Here is a 15,443-nt window from a genome sequence, read left to right as displayed (position 1 = left end):
ACCCATTTAAATCGCAGTGCGCCTTACTAAGGCTCGTCTCTCTAAGGCTGATTCACAAAATAAGGCGAAACGTGCATATGTGCCCGCATGGTTGTGCAGTAGTTATCACTTTTGAGACTCTCACATCGTCTGACTAATACCGTAGTATTGGAGCTTTCATGTGAAGAATTCCTTGACAGCTGCCCTCCCGGATATTACAAAAAACATCAAGCAGATTCACAGTGAAAAACCTCACCTATCTGAAAACCCTCATCTACCACCGGTCCTGATAATTATTGTTTTTTTGATAGCAATTTCTTTGCACTTGTCAATGGAGAACCAAATCATAAGCAATCGATATATCAGACTCAACCAACTGCATACTCTACTTAAGCGTCTATTTGTAGCGGGGTACGAGGTAGATGTGCGTATATGCAGAGCTTCCTCTATATCAATAAACATCGTCTATATTATAGTCCTGATCTGATATTAACTTTATTTCAGGAGAGAGCGGAGCATTATCATCTTTCTATTCCACGTAAACTAACAGAGGGACGGTTATCTTAGCGCTACTATAGTTAGTATTACTAACTCTCCGCAGGAGGAAATCGAGTCCGTTTCTGATCATACACGCTAAGAGTTAGCAAGCGCTCTTAGATCTCTATATCTTGCATTCCTCTCAAAGTAAGGAATTTCCGTTTACCAGGCCATCGTTTGCAGTGTGTCTCCACAAAAAGCTAACGTTCAGGTCTTCACTTCACGCTTCACTCATGGCTTCAGCAAGTCTCAGCCTTGTGCTTGACCCTCCATCTTCCATTGACGAGACTCCACCGCAGACGTGCACCACAGAAGCCGAGCATTACGATTTCATATCTCTCCTTGGCCTCGCACAGAAATGGGATGTATCATTCCTCCCAATCACATGGCAGCCGGCTCTCGGTCCACTCGGTGAAGGAGCTTCGGCGGAAGTATACCAATCTACGATTTACAAGTCGCTCGCGCTAGCGTTCAAAGACTCAACGGCCAAAAAGACCGGCAAACGTAGGATCGGATTTAAGGATATTATGAGGGAGATACTTATTGTTCGAGCGCCGTATATTCGCAAGTCTCCAAACATAATTGACCTTCTCGGCATCACCTGGAACCAGGATCCATCCGAAAATCAGGTTTGGCCAGTTTTGGTGTACAGAAAAGGCACGTACGGGACTCTGCGTGACTATATATGCAACCCTCAGCGGATGAAGGAAACCTTACGGGAACGACTGACCCTCTGTTCTGGTGTTTTGTACGGACTCGCCACGTTACATTCTGCGGGTATGTCTTATTCTTCATTGGCCTTCAATATCTAAGTTCAGATAGGAGTTGTACATGGCGATTTGAAGCCCGAAAACATCATTATTCAGATGCATGGCAATTACCTATATCCCGCTATATCAGACTTTGGGTTTTCTTCCATCTCGAATTACGATGATGCTCTGATACAAATACCCTGCTCGCCTCCGTGGACTGCTCCGGAACACCATGTGAACAAGCATTCATTCGAGAAGGCAAAGCAGATGGATGTATTCTCCTGGGGGCTCATCTTGCTGTGGGCAATATTGGCAAGAGTGAAATTATCAGACCTGAGCTATAAGGCTCAGCTAGATGTCCTTTCGGCTCTCAAGTCGGAGCATAAACTCATAGAGACAGCCAGATCTACGCTTGACCAAGTTTTTGCATCACCCGCATTGGAACCTGATGATCGAGAGGTTGGCGGCCAACTTTTCCGTATACTGGAGCGCTGCTTACAACACGATCCACAACTACGTGCTAAAACAGCATGTGAAGTGCTCAGCATCTGCCCAGAGCCCTTAGACGGCGAACTTTTGTATGTTCCAGCCTTCCAACCGCAGGACGAGAAGGACCTTTGTTTGCCAACGCATACCTCTTTCACTGTCCAGAAGTCGATCTCGCAACTGTCTACAGTAGACTATAGAGTCCGAAAGTTCATTTTGGACGAGCTGTCACGCAGAACAGAGTACGCCTGTGATATCTGTAGAGAACGGGCAAGATACGAATCAGTCGTGGCATTGAAACTAGGTTTCGGCGGACACTCTATCCATAGGATTCACTTCGACAACTTGATATTCTCCGCCACCGATGATGGCACAGACCCATACTGCAGCCGTGCACTCCAGACTATACGAGATATAGCAACTTCTTCTAGTGTCAAATTGTCATTGCCAACCCTTGAATCCAACTCTGAGATGCAAAACCTCGAGGACCTGGTACAGGCAGACCTTGTGCACGAGTATCAGAGAAGACAAGAGTTGGAAATTGCGGTCGAGTTTTATAACAAAGAGATTGAGATACGAGGTGCTCGGCTTGGCGAAGATCATTCGCTAGTTCTAGTTCTTCAGAGCGCTCTATTGCTAGTCTATGAGGCCTGCGGCAACTTATTTGCATCTCAAGAAATTTCCAAAGCAATATATTTGTCATTGGATGGTAGCTTGGGACCCAATCATCCATCCACACTACAGGCAATGGCCCAGTATGCCCTCCAAAGCGTCAACGCTGGGCAACCGAGCCTCGCCATCTCCCTTGGGGAAGAGTTTGTGAGGAGGGGTGAGAAGACCTTCGATCATACAGACAAAATATATATCACGGGAATTTCCAATCTCGGCCTAGCATACTTCTATCTGGAGCTCTATTCAGAAGCCGAGACGGCATTTGAGACAGCCCTTGAACACCATGGAGCCGCTCCCGGCTCTAATCAAATGGACGGTTCGAAAATACAGATCAATCTTGCGCATGCAATAAAAGCCCAGGGCCAGGGTCGAATTCGGGAAGCTGAACAGCTCTTGGTCGAAGCCTCATCCCAATTGGAAAAGAATCTTGGCTATCGGCACAGAGACACTATTTCGAGTATGGCAGCCCGTGCGCTTTCATGGTATGCCGGCCCAGGAATGCCTAACAGTGACGTGGTCCAGTTCCATGATATCGTCACAGTAACCAAAGAATTCTTGGGCTCACAGCATCCTGACACATTGTTGATAATAGCGAACTATGCTGCTTGCCTGTCACGCTCTGGCTCTTGGGTTGAGGCAAAAACATTGTATGAGGAAGTCTTAGAGGCTCTACAAGATGTTCCAAGCGATACTCAGCTGCAACACGCAAATGTCATGGCTAGCTTCGCTGCTGGGTGCTCCGAAAATGGTGAGCTTGACAAAGCTGAGGAATTGATCCTCCATGTACTCTCTATTCTCAGGGGTGGGCTATCACCGTTAGGACCAAGGTCCATTTTAGCTCAACATGCTTTGGCTACCTTGATGAATGTTTATCGTCGCCGTGAGGACATGGTGAAAGCCGAAATGTTACTTATGGTCATCTGGGAAAGTATCAAGGGTGGCTTAGGCGACGCGCTGGCTGACAGGAATGTCCTGATCAACGTGAGAAACATTGCAGTTTCTTGCCTAGACAGAGGCCACCGACTGCCTGAGGCGCGCGACCTGCTATTGGAGTTGCTAGAAATCATAACAAGGTGCAACGGACCGAAGCATGTAGACACAATTGTCACTCGAAATGAGGTTGCTGAAAGCTTTCGTCGGCAGCGTCTGTATTCTAAAGCCGAGAAAATGCACTTGGAAACGCTCAAGATATGTCAGGAGGAGTTTGACCCTCACTATCCTATGACACTTGCGGTCATGTCAAATCTGGCAATGATATATTACTGGCAGCTAAAGGAAGAGCAAGCTGCAGACCTAATGTATCAGGTGTATCTCGCGGAGGCCGAAGCGCTTGGTCCGAGCCACGATGACACTGTTAGCTCTGCGGGATGGGTCGTATGCTTGCGTCGATATTACGGCGCTGATTGTAGTCCGGATATGTTTCCTGGAGTCTTCGACTCACACAAAAGGGTTGAGGGTACGGATCGAGATTCCATTGAGGCTAAGCTCACCCTCGCAGCCGCCTACGAAAGGCTTGAGCACGTGGACGAAGCACTAGAAATTGTACAAGGAGCGGTCAGAGCTTGCAAGAGGAGATTCGGCGACACGGACCTGTTGACCTTGAAGGCATGGACAAGACTTGCTGACACTTTGCACACTGCCTTTTTGAATTCAGCCTCTTCTTCTCAGCTAGAAAGAGCAAAGGATATCGCTACCTTTGTTTTTGAAGAGTACCGTAAGATCCATGGAGAGTATCATGAAGATACCGCTGAAGCAGAGACGCTCCTCGGCTTTATTTTGCGGGACAAAGAATTGTACGCTGAAGCCGAACTTCACTATAAACACGCGTTGCTTGCAGCCGAAATGTCATCGGGAGAAAATGTGTATTCAATCATCGGTAGATTGATGGATTTGCTTAGATTATATGAGAAACAGGGTGGAGAGGAATCGGCTCGAATCATATCAGACCGGATCACAAATTTGAAGAAGGAAATGGACCAAAACCGGACCCTTCATGTCAATCCGGAAGGTACAAACCTAGTGGCCAGGGCACACTCGCCAAGTGGCTTCAGGATTCTATCCTCAAAAGCCGACGCATAGCGAATGGACAGATTTTTCTCAATTGCCATAGGGCCCATGATGCCATTCAAACATTTTTTGACAACGCCCTCATAAGCAGCGCCCATTGATATAAATAGCTGGGGAACCTTCTCAGCCAAGATCCATTTGTGCATATCTTCAGGCGCACGGTCTTCGACTTTCTTGACTATGTCCTTTAGCCCCCTCCAGAGTCCAATTTTGAGCAACACAAGGCCCAGGCTATAATCATCATAGGAAAGTCTGAAACCCTCTTTCCCGGACGCATAGTCAGGATGTCGATAGATTACCTCCTCGAAATCCTCGTTCGGGGTTTCAGTGAACTCCCGTGGATCATCGGGACGACTGTGAGAGAAGCCAATGAGGTACGGATTCATTATGGCTTCTGCTTTTGGTCCTGTGGAAGACTGAAAAAAGAGGACATTGGAAGACATGATGGATCTGTGTAGCCAGCCGACCTTGTGGGTACCCAGGACTGTTTCAGCCAACAGTGCGGCAAGTTGAAATCGGTCATTGAGAGACGGTCGCTCTAGATATTTATCCTGACTTCTTGTTTCTATAAGATATTCATTGAGAGAAAATGGCTTATGTATTTCAGGACGATCTCGCTCGCGCTCCGGAAATTCGAAAGCAAGGCTAAAAGCAAGACGCCTTACTTCGCATCTGTAGCCAACGCATCGAAGGACACGCAGCGTTTGCGATACCAAACCATCGTGAAGCATGCCCGCCAGTCGCTGTACTCGCCCTAACAGTTCAGAGCCACGCTTCTCTGTCCAGCTAGAGCTAATTCTTTTGTATTCGACAAGGACAGGCACAGGAGTGTGCGCGCCTGGTGGAGCATACTCCGCTATTTCGTGAATCCCAATATCTCGGATTCGCCTGAGCGCTTCGATATTAATGACCAAGTCCGTACTGACCACATTAGATGCATCGGTCACTAAGCTGGACATTCGCTTGAGGGCAGTTAACGCGCCAATGTTTAGGTATCTAGGTGGATCCAACAAGGTTTCGCTGGACTGCGCAAAGGAATCCGTGCCTTCTGTTGTCAAAATCCTAAGTTCCAAAAGATTTTGAACTGAAGGGCGTAGCTTTTGTGGGATATTTTCGAAAAGTTCGTCCGTGACTCGTCTTATTTGCAAAGCTATGTATGGTGCATGCACGCGCTGTCCTCCATCAGAGAGATTCAATTCATCCTTCAGTTGTGACATTGTTCGGAGACTGTTTTCAAACAGCCTGAAATCGCTAAAGTACTCCTTGAAGAATTCATTTTTCGATCCGTTGAGTTGTAGGAAGCCCATCGCCCAGCCCCAAAGAAGAATCCGTTGATAGTCGATTGCCAGCCGAGGATCGGGGCGCCGGGTTAACAGCGACATATATGCTTGCTCAATAGAGTTTGCCATGGCGATAAGAGCCATCTCTCGTAATCGCAGTGTCACCTCGTGCGCTTTGGGTCGATGAGCAGCACTGATGGAAAGCATATGTTTTACCAAGTCAGTAAGTTGGTTCAGCTTGGTTCCAGACACTGTCGTCGCGGCCAATGACTTCAGCCACTTAAGGACTTGAGGATGATCCATCTCCTGCGAGGAATAGAAGCGACGGCATATCTGCGACCCTCCCATACGGAGCTCACGGGCTTGAAAAAATTGTTCTACGCCTGTCGGACCATTCGCAATGTAGGTCGCAATCTCCGCCAAGATGCACCCAAAAGACCATATATCGCTGGCACGAGTGACTCTACCAGGTTCGAACCCGCGTTCGGGATCTTCACACTCTGGAGCTTTATAGTTGTGTGCGCCATACTTGTAGTCGTCACTAGAGCGCTCGACTGATGATTTGAGTGTGGATAGACCGAAGTCGGCAAGTACAAATCTACGCTGTGAAACGAAAATGTTGCTTGGTTTTAGGTCATGATGACAGCCAATCAGGTCCACTTGTAGCTCATTAGAGCTATATGTATGCAACATTTCAAGAGCAGAGGACAAGCCAGCTAGAGCATGCAGATAGGCTTGCGGGCTCTCAAAAGAGCTTCTATCATCCGGTCGTTTCAAAAAGCGCGCGAGGTCTATTTCTGCCAAAGGGAATAAAAGGGTGTGTTCGTTTCGGAGGGTATACGATGCAAAGAGCTGTAGAATATATGGGTGCGATATGTGGTTGAGATATTGAAGGATGCGTTGTTCGCTTTCGAATTTCACGTCTTCCCTTGGAAGTTGTTTACGTATGATCGTGACGACCTAAAGATCATTTAGTACACAGACTGTTGGTGGAACCATTGCTACAACCTCACTGTCTCCTAGCTGTGAGGAGGACCACCGTGGAAGCTGACGTGTATCAACTTCTGTCTTGTATATAGCACCGAAACTACCCTCTTCCTTACTCAATCGTACCTCCGATATATATGGCAGTATGGTGTCGGCATGGAGCAACCGGTGCCCTTTCAGCTTGTCGAACACCGGCGAGATGAATTCCCATTGAAGCTCCACAAATTCTTTAGCGACTTCGACTCGCGGCGCTAGAATCTGGTGTAGATTATCATATGACCACGGAAGTTTCGCATCGAGAATTAAAGCTGTATATTGGTCTTGCTTCACAAGATCCCATATTGCAGCCTCCTCTCTTAGCATAACCAAAATGGCAAACGTTCTCTTTCCGCCCCGGTTAACGACCATACTAACTTCAGGAAAGTTAATACGATCTATCTTAAGCTTCGAGACGGCATCCCGAATAATGTCTTCTGACATTAGGCTCTCCACTTTGCCATCTGGTATAAAGTATCTTCCACTTGTACTCTTTGTTCGAAGTCCGCGAAGTCGGTCTCGTAGGCTCGCCATGCCAGCAGCCAGTGGGTATCGTCTATAGACCGCTCTGGTGGAATCGATCTCGTTTTATGCTTTCTAGTCGTTAATCGATATGCGGAGTAGCATGCGTCAGTCAAAACACGCGGCAGCGAAAAAACGAGATGCTCGCTTTGCGCCCGCGGTATGTCTGCTCCAGAAGAGATCACCCGGCAAGGCTGAGGCAATCGATGACGATTTGACGGGCGATCTAGGCTGCCAATGTACTAGGACTCGTGACTGTTTGACAACGCGGCGAAAGCCGGCTCTTGAACTTACATACCAGATGATGCTGCCGGATGTGACAACGTGCAAAGTATTATTGAGTGCCTAGAGCGTCTGCAAAGGAACAAGGGTGGGGATTTTGTGCAAATACCATTAGGCTGGCTGTGCCCGGGCCTGGCGCCCGATGACCATGTGACCATCCGGACAGAGCAGCAACATTTTCTGCGACGTCGTTCGGTGCCCAGGCACTCCGGAGTCACTTAAAGACACGGGGGTACGAAGTCAGCGCTAAAAATGGGTATGGTTGTCTGTGCTCACAATTTCTGTCACGTGAGATCCACACACATGACATACATTCACTCTTTTCGGTTGCTCCCGAGCCTTAAGCTCTCTTCATCTCTAATATATTACTTCACCCACCGCCTTTCTCCAACAGATTACGTTTGCTCTATAGTATAAAAAAAACACGCAAAACAAAGAGGCTTCTCTAAACTAGTAAGGCTAGCAGAAACAGCCCTTGTCGTTCAGCCGCTCTGGTGGGCCGCTGACGCCAGGACTAACCTTTCGTTCACGTGAGCACTTACATTACCTAGAAAGGAAGCGGAAATGCGTCGCCGGCCGTGGACCGTTTCTGCGCGCTCTACGTTCACAAGAAAGGACTTCGGTTCCTGGCAAGGGGCGTCTGTCCTGCTGCTAGCCCTGAATTTGCTCGTGTCAGTCAAGAAGGGGCGGTTCCGGCAGACGATCGCGTTCGACATAGCCGCTGAGATCCTGAAGCAGATGGCGTCCGTGACGGATCCTTTCGCGGCACAGGTAATTGTAGCCTCGATCTCCGCCTTCGCCTCGCTGGATCACTCTGCTGGGGCTGGAGCGCGAGGGCTCGGGGCTGCGTGTCTCGCCCTGCTGATGAGTGAGCTCTCTCTGTAATTGAGCCTGAGATTCCCGGACATCTGGAAGAGGAGTGAGCTGGAAATGAACCTCGTTGGTTATGAAAGCCAATAGTCGCGTCATCAAGTGGCACTGCGTTGACCTCATGAGTAGGATTTTGTCGTCTGCCCCTGAGAGTGTCACCCTAGCAATGCTCCAAGCATTCAACAGCGACTGTTTATTGGACGAGTCAGGGGCCTGTTTGGTCACATTCGAAGAGTGCTCATGGATCATGATCGTGGAACCAGATTCCCATCTGATATCCTTTACGGACAAATCTCCGGTTGGTCTTGATGACGAGCTCTCAACGCTTCAGTACCCTGTGTATACAGTGACTAGCCTGGCGAACCAAGGGTTCCCAACAGTCCACTATCGTGGTTTTGACTCCAGGTCAATTAGTTGGTGGCGCAGCCACGGACTCCAGAAACAGGAGGGACACATCGATGTCCAATCTTTAATTGCTCAGATCTAGGATGTAAGCAGGGGCAACTAGATTGCTGGTCCTCAGTGTATATTTCTGCTCTAAGCTTCAATGCGAGCCTCGTGTCTTGCGGTCCATGCGCCCGGATTATGTAGCATCTAAAGGTTTCAAACAGTGAAAATTTCTCAGCCAATGTGAGCCGAATAACCTTAAATGCCTTTCAACATCGGTGTAAGTGAGTCTTGACATTGTGGCCCTCCCCTCCCCCTCCCCCTGCTATTTTCCCTAAGTACTTCCTCTCTCAACCATAACATTGACTCCATTTGACGACTGCCCAGGCTTGGCTTGCGGCCTCCGAAACATCTCCCTACCTCGCTTTCTCACAAATTTCCTTCCATTACCCTTCATGGTCTCAACTCAAGGTACATTCTAGGCACCAAATGAGGGAGGCAGCAGGCTTTGCAATGTTCCCTTGTCCTGTGAGCGATAACTCAGCTCCGTATTAGATTTGTGACGAACATGAGCCAGCGGATTCAGTGAGACATCTCAGAGTGGTCGCTGGGGGGGCAGTAGTCACGTCTTAGAGAGCAACCATCCACGAGAAACCCGCAAAAGGTGGGGGGGGGTCATAACCTCTTCCCCAATCAAGTTCAGCAGCACTAGCACTCAAGGGTTGCAGTTCGGTTCTGGAACCCGCGCTTGCGGACACCCCACTTGAAACACACACTGACGGCGATATAAGACTGTTAGTTGAGTACAACAGTTCCATGTGCGAGTAAAAGCGACCAGCGTGTCTCCTCCTTCATAGTGAAACTCCAGGAGAGATACGGGCTACTAGTCCCGCGGTTGTTATAAATGACAGCATGCCTCTTCACAATGAGGTACTTCGAGCGGTGTATCATGCCATTCTAGGCGCCTTGAATGGAAGATTGTGTGGAAACAGAGATAGGTTTCCGAATAAATCCAAGATAAACATTCCCATAAGTTGTGAATCCGGTCTCTCTGTTTCTGGTGCGCTTCGTCTGTGGTCGACTGAGATTCATTTGTTGGAGAGGAGCAGGAAAAGGGGGTGGCGGGTTATTACGTGCATCACCCCCTGGGTCGATCCGGGGCGGCGCGCTGCATCTACCCGCAACACGATTCTGCACTCGCCCTTTTGCGACTTGCAACAAGATCTTGAATAATTTGTTCACTCTAGTTTCACGTGACAGCAGCATTCATTCATCTCCCTTTGCAAGTGCAATCTTGTACGGTGTCCCTAAGAAAGTTTCATGGCCAAACCACCGGAAGACAAGTTTCCAAAGCACATGAATTGTCGAGGGCTTCGTACTGAGTCAGGTGACAACACTCAGCATCGACAAAGCCACTATCTGATGTCAAAGGACAGAAACAAGAGAAGCGGCTCGTTCAAGTCTATGTTCAGTTCTCTGCGCACCAAGTTTTTACATACAGGTAACACGACGCCTCCTCATCTTCTCGGCCACTGTTTCACTCTTTGTTGCACATCGTATTCCATAAACATTCTTCACGCCCCCAAGAGAAGAAAACTTCCTCTAGCGAACAAATGGGAAGTCCTCCCATCAGGCCGGCATTGGTGACAGAAATCCAATGAAAAATCTGGCCAGAATTTTGACGCATATCGCAGAAAACCACCTTTGCAAATCGGCAGACCCGATTCTCGGGATCAGCTTGTGTAGCGAACAAATAGGAGACAGTAGTATATGCCCCGCCAGCAGTCGGTGGTCTCGCGACATCCAATCAATCCTGGGCACCTGCATTTCGTTGCACATCGGAGTGGAATTTTGCTGTCCACATGTTCGCCCACTTTTATTAACGAGCAAATGAGATGGTTTTGCCCAAGCCCGCAAGCTGCAGGAGGGTTCCCGGGCCGAATCATTGGGAGTTGGTAATGACTACTATTGCTGCGCGTTGCACAAGCTAGCGAGTAAATAGAATAATAGTATTCATATTCTAAGCGACTTAAATATATAAGAATTGGAAATAGCGAGTTAATTAAGGGAAAAAGGCTATTATACTAAGTTTAGCTGATTATAGGGGAAAACTAAAACGACCCCCTCTCTGGATATCGATTAGGGGTGTCGATTGGGGCGGAGGTGTTAACGACTTGTAATTGGGTATTAATGTAACGGCGGGATCAATGCAATGGTCAAAGGCTCAAAGTTCAAAGAATCTCATATATTGGAAAATACTAAGCTATGGAATAAAGTAGGGAGGATACCTCGACCTTTAGTATTATTCCGTCCAAGTAATTCCGGCTTAGCTTCGTTTTATACCTGTTTCCGATATCCTGTCCTTGGCAGATCATACCCTTATACCAGCCGTTATATTCCCCCCCTCTCAAAGAGAAGTCTAAATGCCCTTATTTAGGGGATTATTTAGCTATAGTATAGAAAAGAAAAAAAAGGAAATAATAGCCATTAACCCTATTCTATCTAATTCCCATAGCTTACTTGTAATTAAAGCATAGTCTTAATTTCACTAGAATAACCTAGTTCCTAATATATTCCGGCTAGTTTTTAGTATTTATTACTTATATTATACCTATATCTATATTAATAATATAGTCTGGAAGTATTATATAGGCTATGGCCAATATTAGAACTATTATTATTAGGCAGTCTTTAAATAGAAATAGTAGATTAAATCTATCTATTAATATAGGCTTTAATATAGTAGCTTATTTGTCTTTTTTCTTAGTTAGGATAGTAATATTTGGCTTAATTATACCGTTTCTAAGCTACTTAATTAATTTCTGGGCTTTTTCGAGCTTAATATATATATTCTCAAGTTATCTTTCTATAATAGAAACTTATATATTAAGGATAGCTACTTAAGCTACTTTATTATTAAATTCCCGGGCTTTAAACTATATGATTTTGGTTTTATAAGAGCTTCTAAGAAGTTTTCTAATTTCCTAAATAGTATTATATATTAATTTATTAATACTTATAAGATATTACTTTTTTAATTTAGCTTTTAAGATTATTTACTAGCTCTTGGTTTTAGACTAGTATTTTATATAATAACTAGTATTTAGTACTATATATCTTCTAGTTATAATAGGTGTTTTAATACTAGTTTAGCTACCTTTATTATAGTTAGAGTTTCCTTTATTACTAGAAGTCTTTCTATCCTTAGTCTTTTTATTATTGGAATTCTTACTATTATTTAATATCTTATATTTCTTAAATAAGCTAGCCTTACTCTTTTTGACTTTCTTAGTATTTAGCTCTATAAGATTAATAAAATAGCCCTTATTAGTACTATTTATTTCGCTTATTAGACTATTAGACTTATTATTACTAATAATTAAAACCTTTATTTTATTATTCTTAAAATATTTTATTAAAATATTCTCTATAGTAATTTCAAATATATTCTTAAAAGTAATACAGGCTATATTTTATATATTAATCTATTCTTAAATAAGAAAATTACTATTTTTATTTATAAAGATAATTTAGCTAATAATTATATTAATAATAATAGTAATTACTAAACTTAAAATACTATTACTATTACTTAAGTTATCTAGAATCTAGTAAGTAGCCTTATTTAGTCCGGCTATAGATAATATATTACCGGGATTTCTTATTTATTTCGTTTTTATTAATAGTTTTATTAAGGTAATAGTAGTAATATAAATAATTAAGATTATAAAAATTAAAGTAATTAGAAAGGTTTTCCTTAATTTTTAATAATATTTCAAACTAATATAGGCAAGTATTTATTTTTAGCTTAGCTTTAAGAATTTGCTTTTTTTTTATAATTTGCCTAGATAATAAAATATAATCTAATATAATAAAGAAAGATATTTTATTTAGATTTCTAGAAAAGAAAATAAGTACTAATATAATAAAATAAAGAAAATATACTAGAGTTTAAATAAAATCCAGAAAATATCTAGATTTTTCTTTTTCTTTTCTAGTTATAAAGGCCTTATTATTAAGATTTATTATTATCTAAATAATCTTTATTAAACTTATTCTCTTTAGTATACTAAATCTATTTATTTAGCTAAATAAAAGGTCCTGCTTTACTAGGGTTCTATTTATAGAATTTATATAATTTAAGTACTAAATTCTTAAAATTTAATATAAAATATTATTTACTATTTATATTTTATTTCTTTTATTTAACTTTATAGTAAAGCTTACTATAAAATACCTTAGAAAAAAGAATCTTTTCGATTTCCTATTCGAGTTTACTATTAATTTTAGTAAAACCAGGCTTTTTATTAGTCTAGCCAGGTAATAAATTAGTAGAATTCTTATAAAGTCTATTTATATAAAAAATTAGCTAAATTCTATATAATAGAAAAAGATCTAATTAATATAAATAGCCGACTATTTTATTAATCTTAAATAGTCTAGTAAAAAAATAGTCTAATTTATTAAATAAATAATTTATTTTTTATATCTTTTTAATTATATAAACTATATTTCTTAGACTAAAATCCGGTTCTTACTATTTCTTATTAGCTTATTTAGCTTAATATTCCTGAGCTATTATTATATATTCTCGGATATAATTAATAGTAATATTAATTCTTTTAGCTTATTATTATACTTTTTCCTAATTAAGTTTCTTTCTCGGTATTTTAAACTTTATTATTAGTAATATCTAGTTAAAGTTTAGCCTAAATTTATATCTATAATTAATTATTAAGGGAAATAAGCTAGTTAATTTATATAGGCAAGTAATATTTATAATATTAAATACTAGAAGTAAATCTATCTAATTATTCTAGAAATAATTAATAAAGAGGCAAAATCAAGTATTAATAATCTAGTTAATAATTTCTATTTATTTATTAATTTGAATATATTTTATAGTTAAAAGCTTTAGCTTAGTTCTAATTAATTTTAATAGTTTATTTATAAAGTCTGAAATAAATTAGAGTTCTTAATTACTTATAATAATAAAAGAAAATTCTCGAAATTACTAGATATAGTAATAAAATAGGCTAGTAATAGTTCTAGCTATAGTATTCTTAGTTATTAATAGGCTTATATATTATTTAAATAATTAATTAATTATAATAAATATATTATTATATCTTTTATTTATAAAGCCAGAAATATAGAAGTTTATAAATAAATTATTCTATATTTTTAAAAGAACTAGTAATAAATATAATAGGCCTAGTATTTTATTTCTTGGCTTATAAAACCTTTAATATTTATAATAGTTTATTATAAAGTAGTTAATATTTATAAAGAAAATAAACTACTAATAAAGTCTCTAAACTAGAATTTTTATCTTATTTTAATCGAGATATATAATAGTTATTATATTATAAATTTATTATAAGAGCCTAGTTTATAGATTATTATATTTATCTAGTATAATAAGTTTTTTATTATAAAATATATAGCTATTTAATATTTCTTATAAATCTATATTTTCCCGGGCTTTCCTATATTTGTTTTCTAGGGCTAGGTTTATCTAATTAGTATAAGGTATTTGTTAGTAGGTAATAAGATAATAGAATGAATTAGTATATTATGAAATTATAGTATTAAATTTAGTATAGAACTAATCTCTGTTTCTCCTATAAAGTCCAGGGAAGCCCCCTCTAAATAGGAAGCCCTAATAATATATATATAATTAGTAATTTATAAGCCTAATATATATAATATAAATAGTAGTTAGTTAGGATATTAAAGGACTACCGAACTCCCTAATTAATACCCGCAATATCCGAGGTTTATTATATGCCCTTAAGTTACGTATAACCCTATATATATTATAACTATATCCCTCTCCTAGGATCTTATTCCCAAGATCTATTAATTTATCCTAGTAAATATTTAATTAATTATTTATTTAATTAATATAAACTTCTAGTATCTTGGGAGGTAGTTTTACTAATATAATCTAGATAATAGACATAAAAATTATCTAATTAGATTAGGGCTAAATAAGCAAGAAGAAAGAGTAATTATACCCCAGGTATAGGGGCTAGCTAGTAATTGCGATTTTGTTTAGGATCTAAGTATTCTAATTAGCTTAATCTAAAGTACTAAGGCACTATCCTATAAAACTAATATTACCTATTAGATCTCATATTAGAATAATCTAAATAGCTATATAGAAAGTATTTAATAGATATTTATATAAGAAACCTATATAAATATTTCTGAGGTCCTAGAGATTATTTATAGGCTTCTGAGAGTATATATTAATTAGTTATACTAGTTTCTAATTAGGACTAGTACGAAAACTAGTAGTTAATTCAGGTAGTTCTCTATTTCTATAAAAGAATCTCTTTATATTACTATATGCTCTCTTCCTTTCTAATAACTATATATATAACTTTTTCTATTATTACCTTCTAGCCTTTTCTTCTGCCTTTCTCTAAGTCTTTTTTAATTATTTTTAATTAATTCTATAATATCTTCTTCTAGCTTCGTTATCCGTTCCTATAATAATAAGTATAAAGGTAATCTCATAGCCTCCTTTCCTATTACTAGTAAATACTTGAAATATTTCAAGTATTTGCTTATTAATCCT

At 40.7% G+C, this 15,443-nt stretch overlaps 2 protein-coding genes across 2 annotated transcripts; one reads left to right on the top strand and one right to left on the bottom strand.

Annotated features, from left to right (window-relative positions):
- Nucleotides 1-279: 279 nt before the first annotated feature.
- K444DRAFT_659012 (uncharacterized protein) lies at nucleotides 280-4,505 on the top strand (the record flags this gene model as incomplete). Its single annotated transcript, XM_024886320.1, has 5 exons — nucleotides 280-403; nucleotides 484-531; nucleotides 581-663; nucleotides 728-1,293; nucleotides 1,339-4,505. The coding sequence occupies exons 4-5, from the start codon at nucleotides 750-752 to the stop codon at nucleotides 4,503-4,505; spliced, it is 3,711 nt and encodes a 1,236-aa protein (XP_024743681.1). The 5' UTR covers nucleotides 280-403; nucleotides 484-531; nucleotides 581-663; nucleotides 728-749.
- K444DRAFT_698906 (kinase-like protein) lies at nucleotides 4,418-7,689 on the bottom strand (the record flags this gene model as incomplete). The annotated part of the gene is made up of 2 exons (XM_024887966.1): nucleotides 6,779-7,689; nucleotides 4,418-6,733 (listed from the first exon to the last, which is right to left on the bottom strand). Exons 1-2 carry the CDS (start codon nucleotides 7,328-7,330, stop codon nucleotides 4,418-4,420), a joined length of 2,868 nt encoding a protein of 955 aa, XP_024743680.1. The 5' UTR covers nucleotides 7,331-7,689.
- Nucleotides 7,690-15,443: the final 7,754 nt, after the last annotated feature.

The sequence above is a fragment of the Hyaloscypha bicolor genome (assembly GCF_002865645.1).
Source record: "Hyaloscypha bicolor E unplaced genomic scaffold K444scaffold_13, whole genome shotgun sequence".
Classification (NCBI taxonomy): domain Eukaryota; kingdom Fungi; phylum Ascomycota; class Leotiomycetes; order Helotiales; family Hyaloscyphaceae; genus Hyaloscypha; species Hyaloscypha bicolor.
This window is presented reverse-complemented; position numbering and strand designations above follow the sequence as displayed.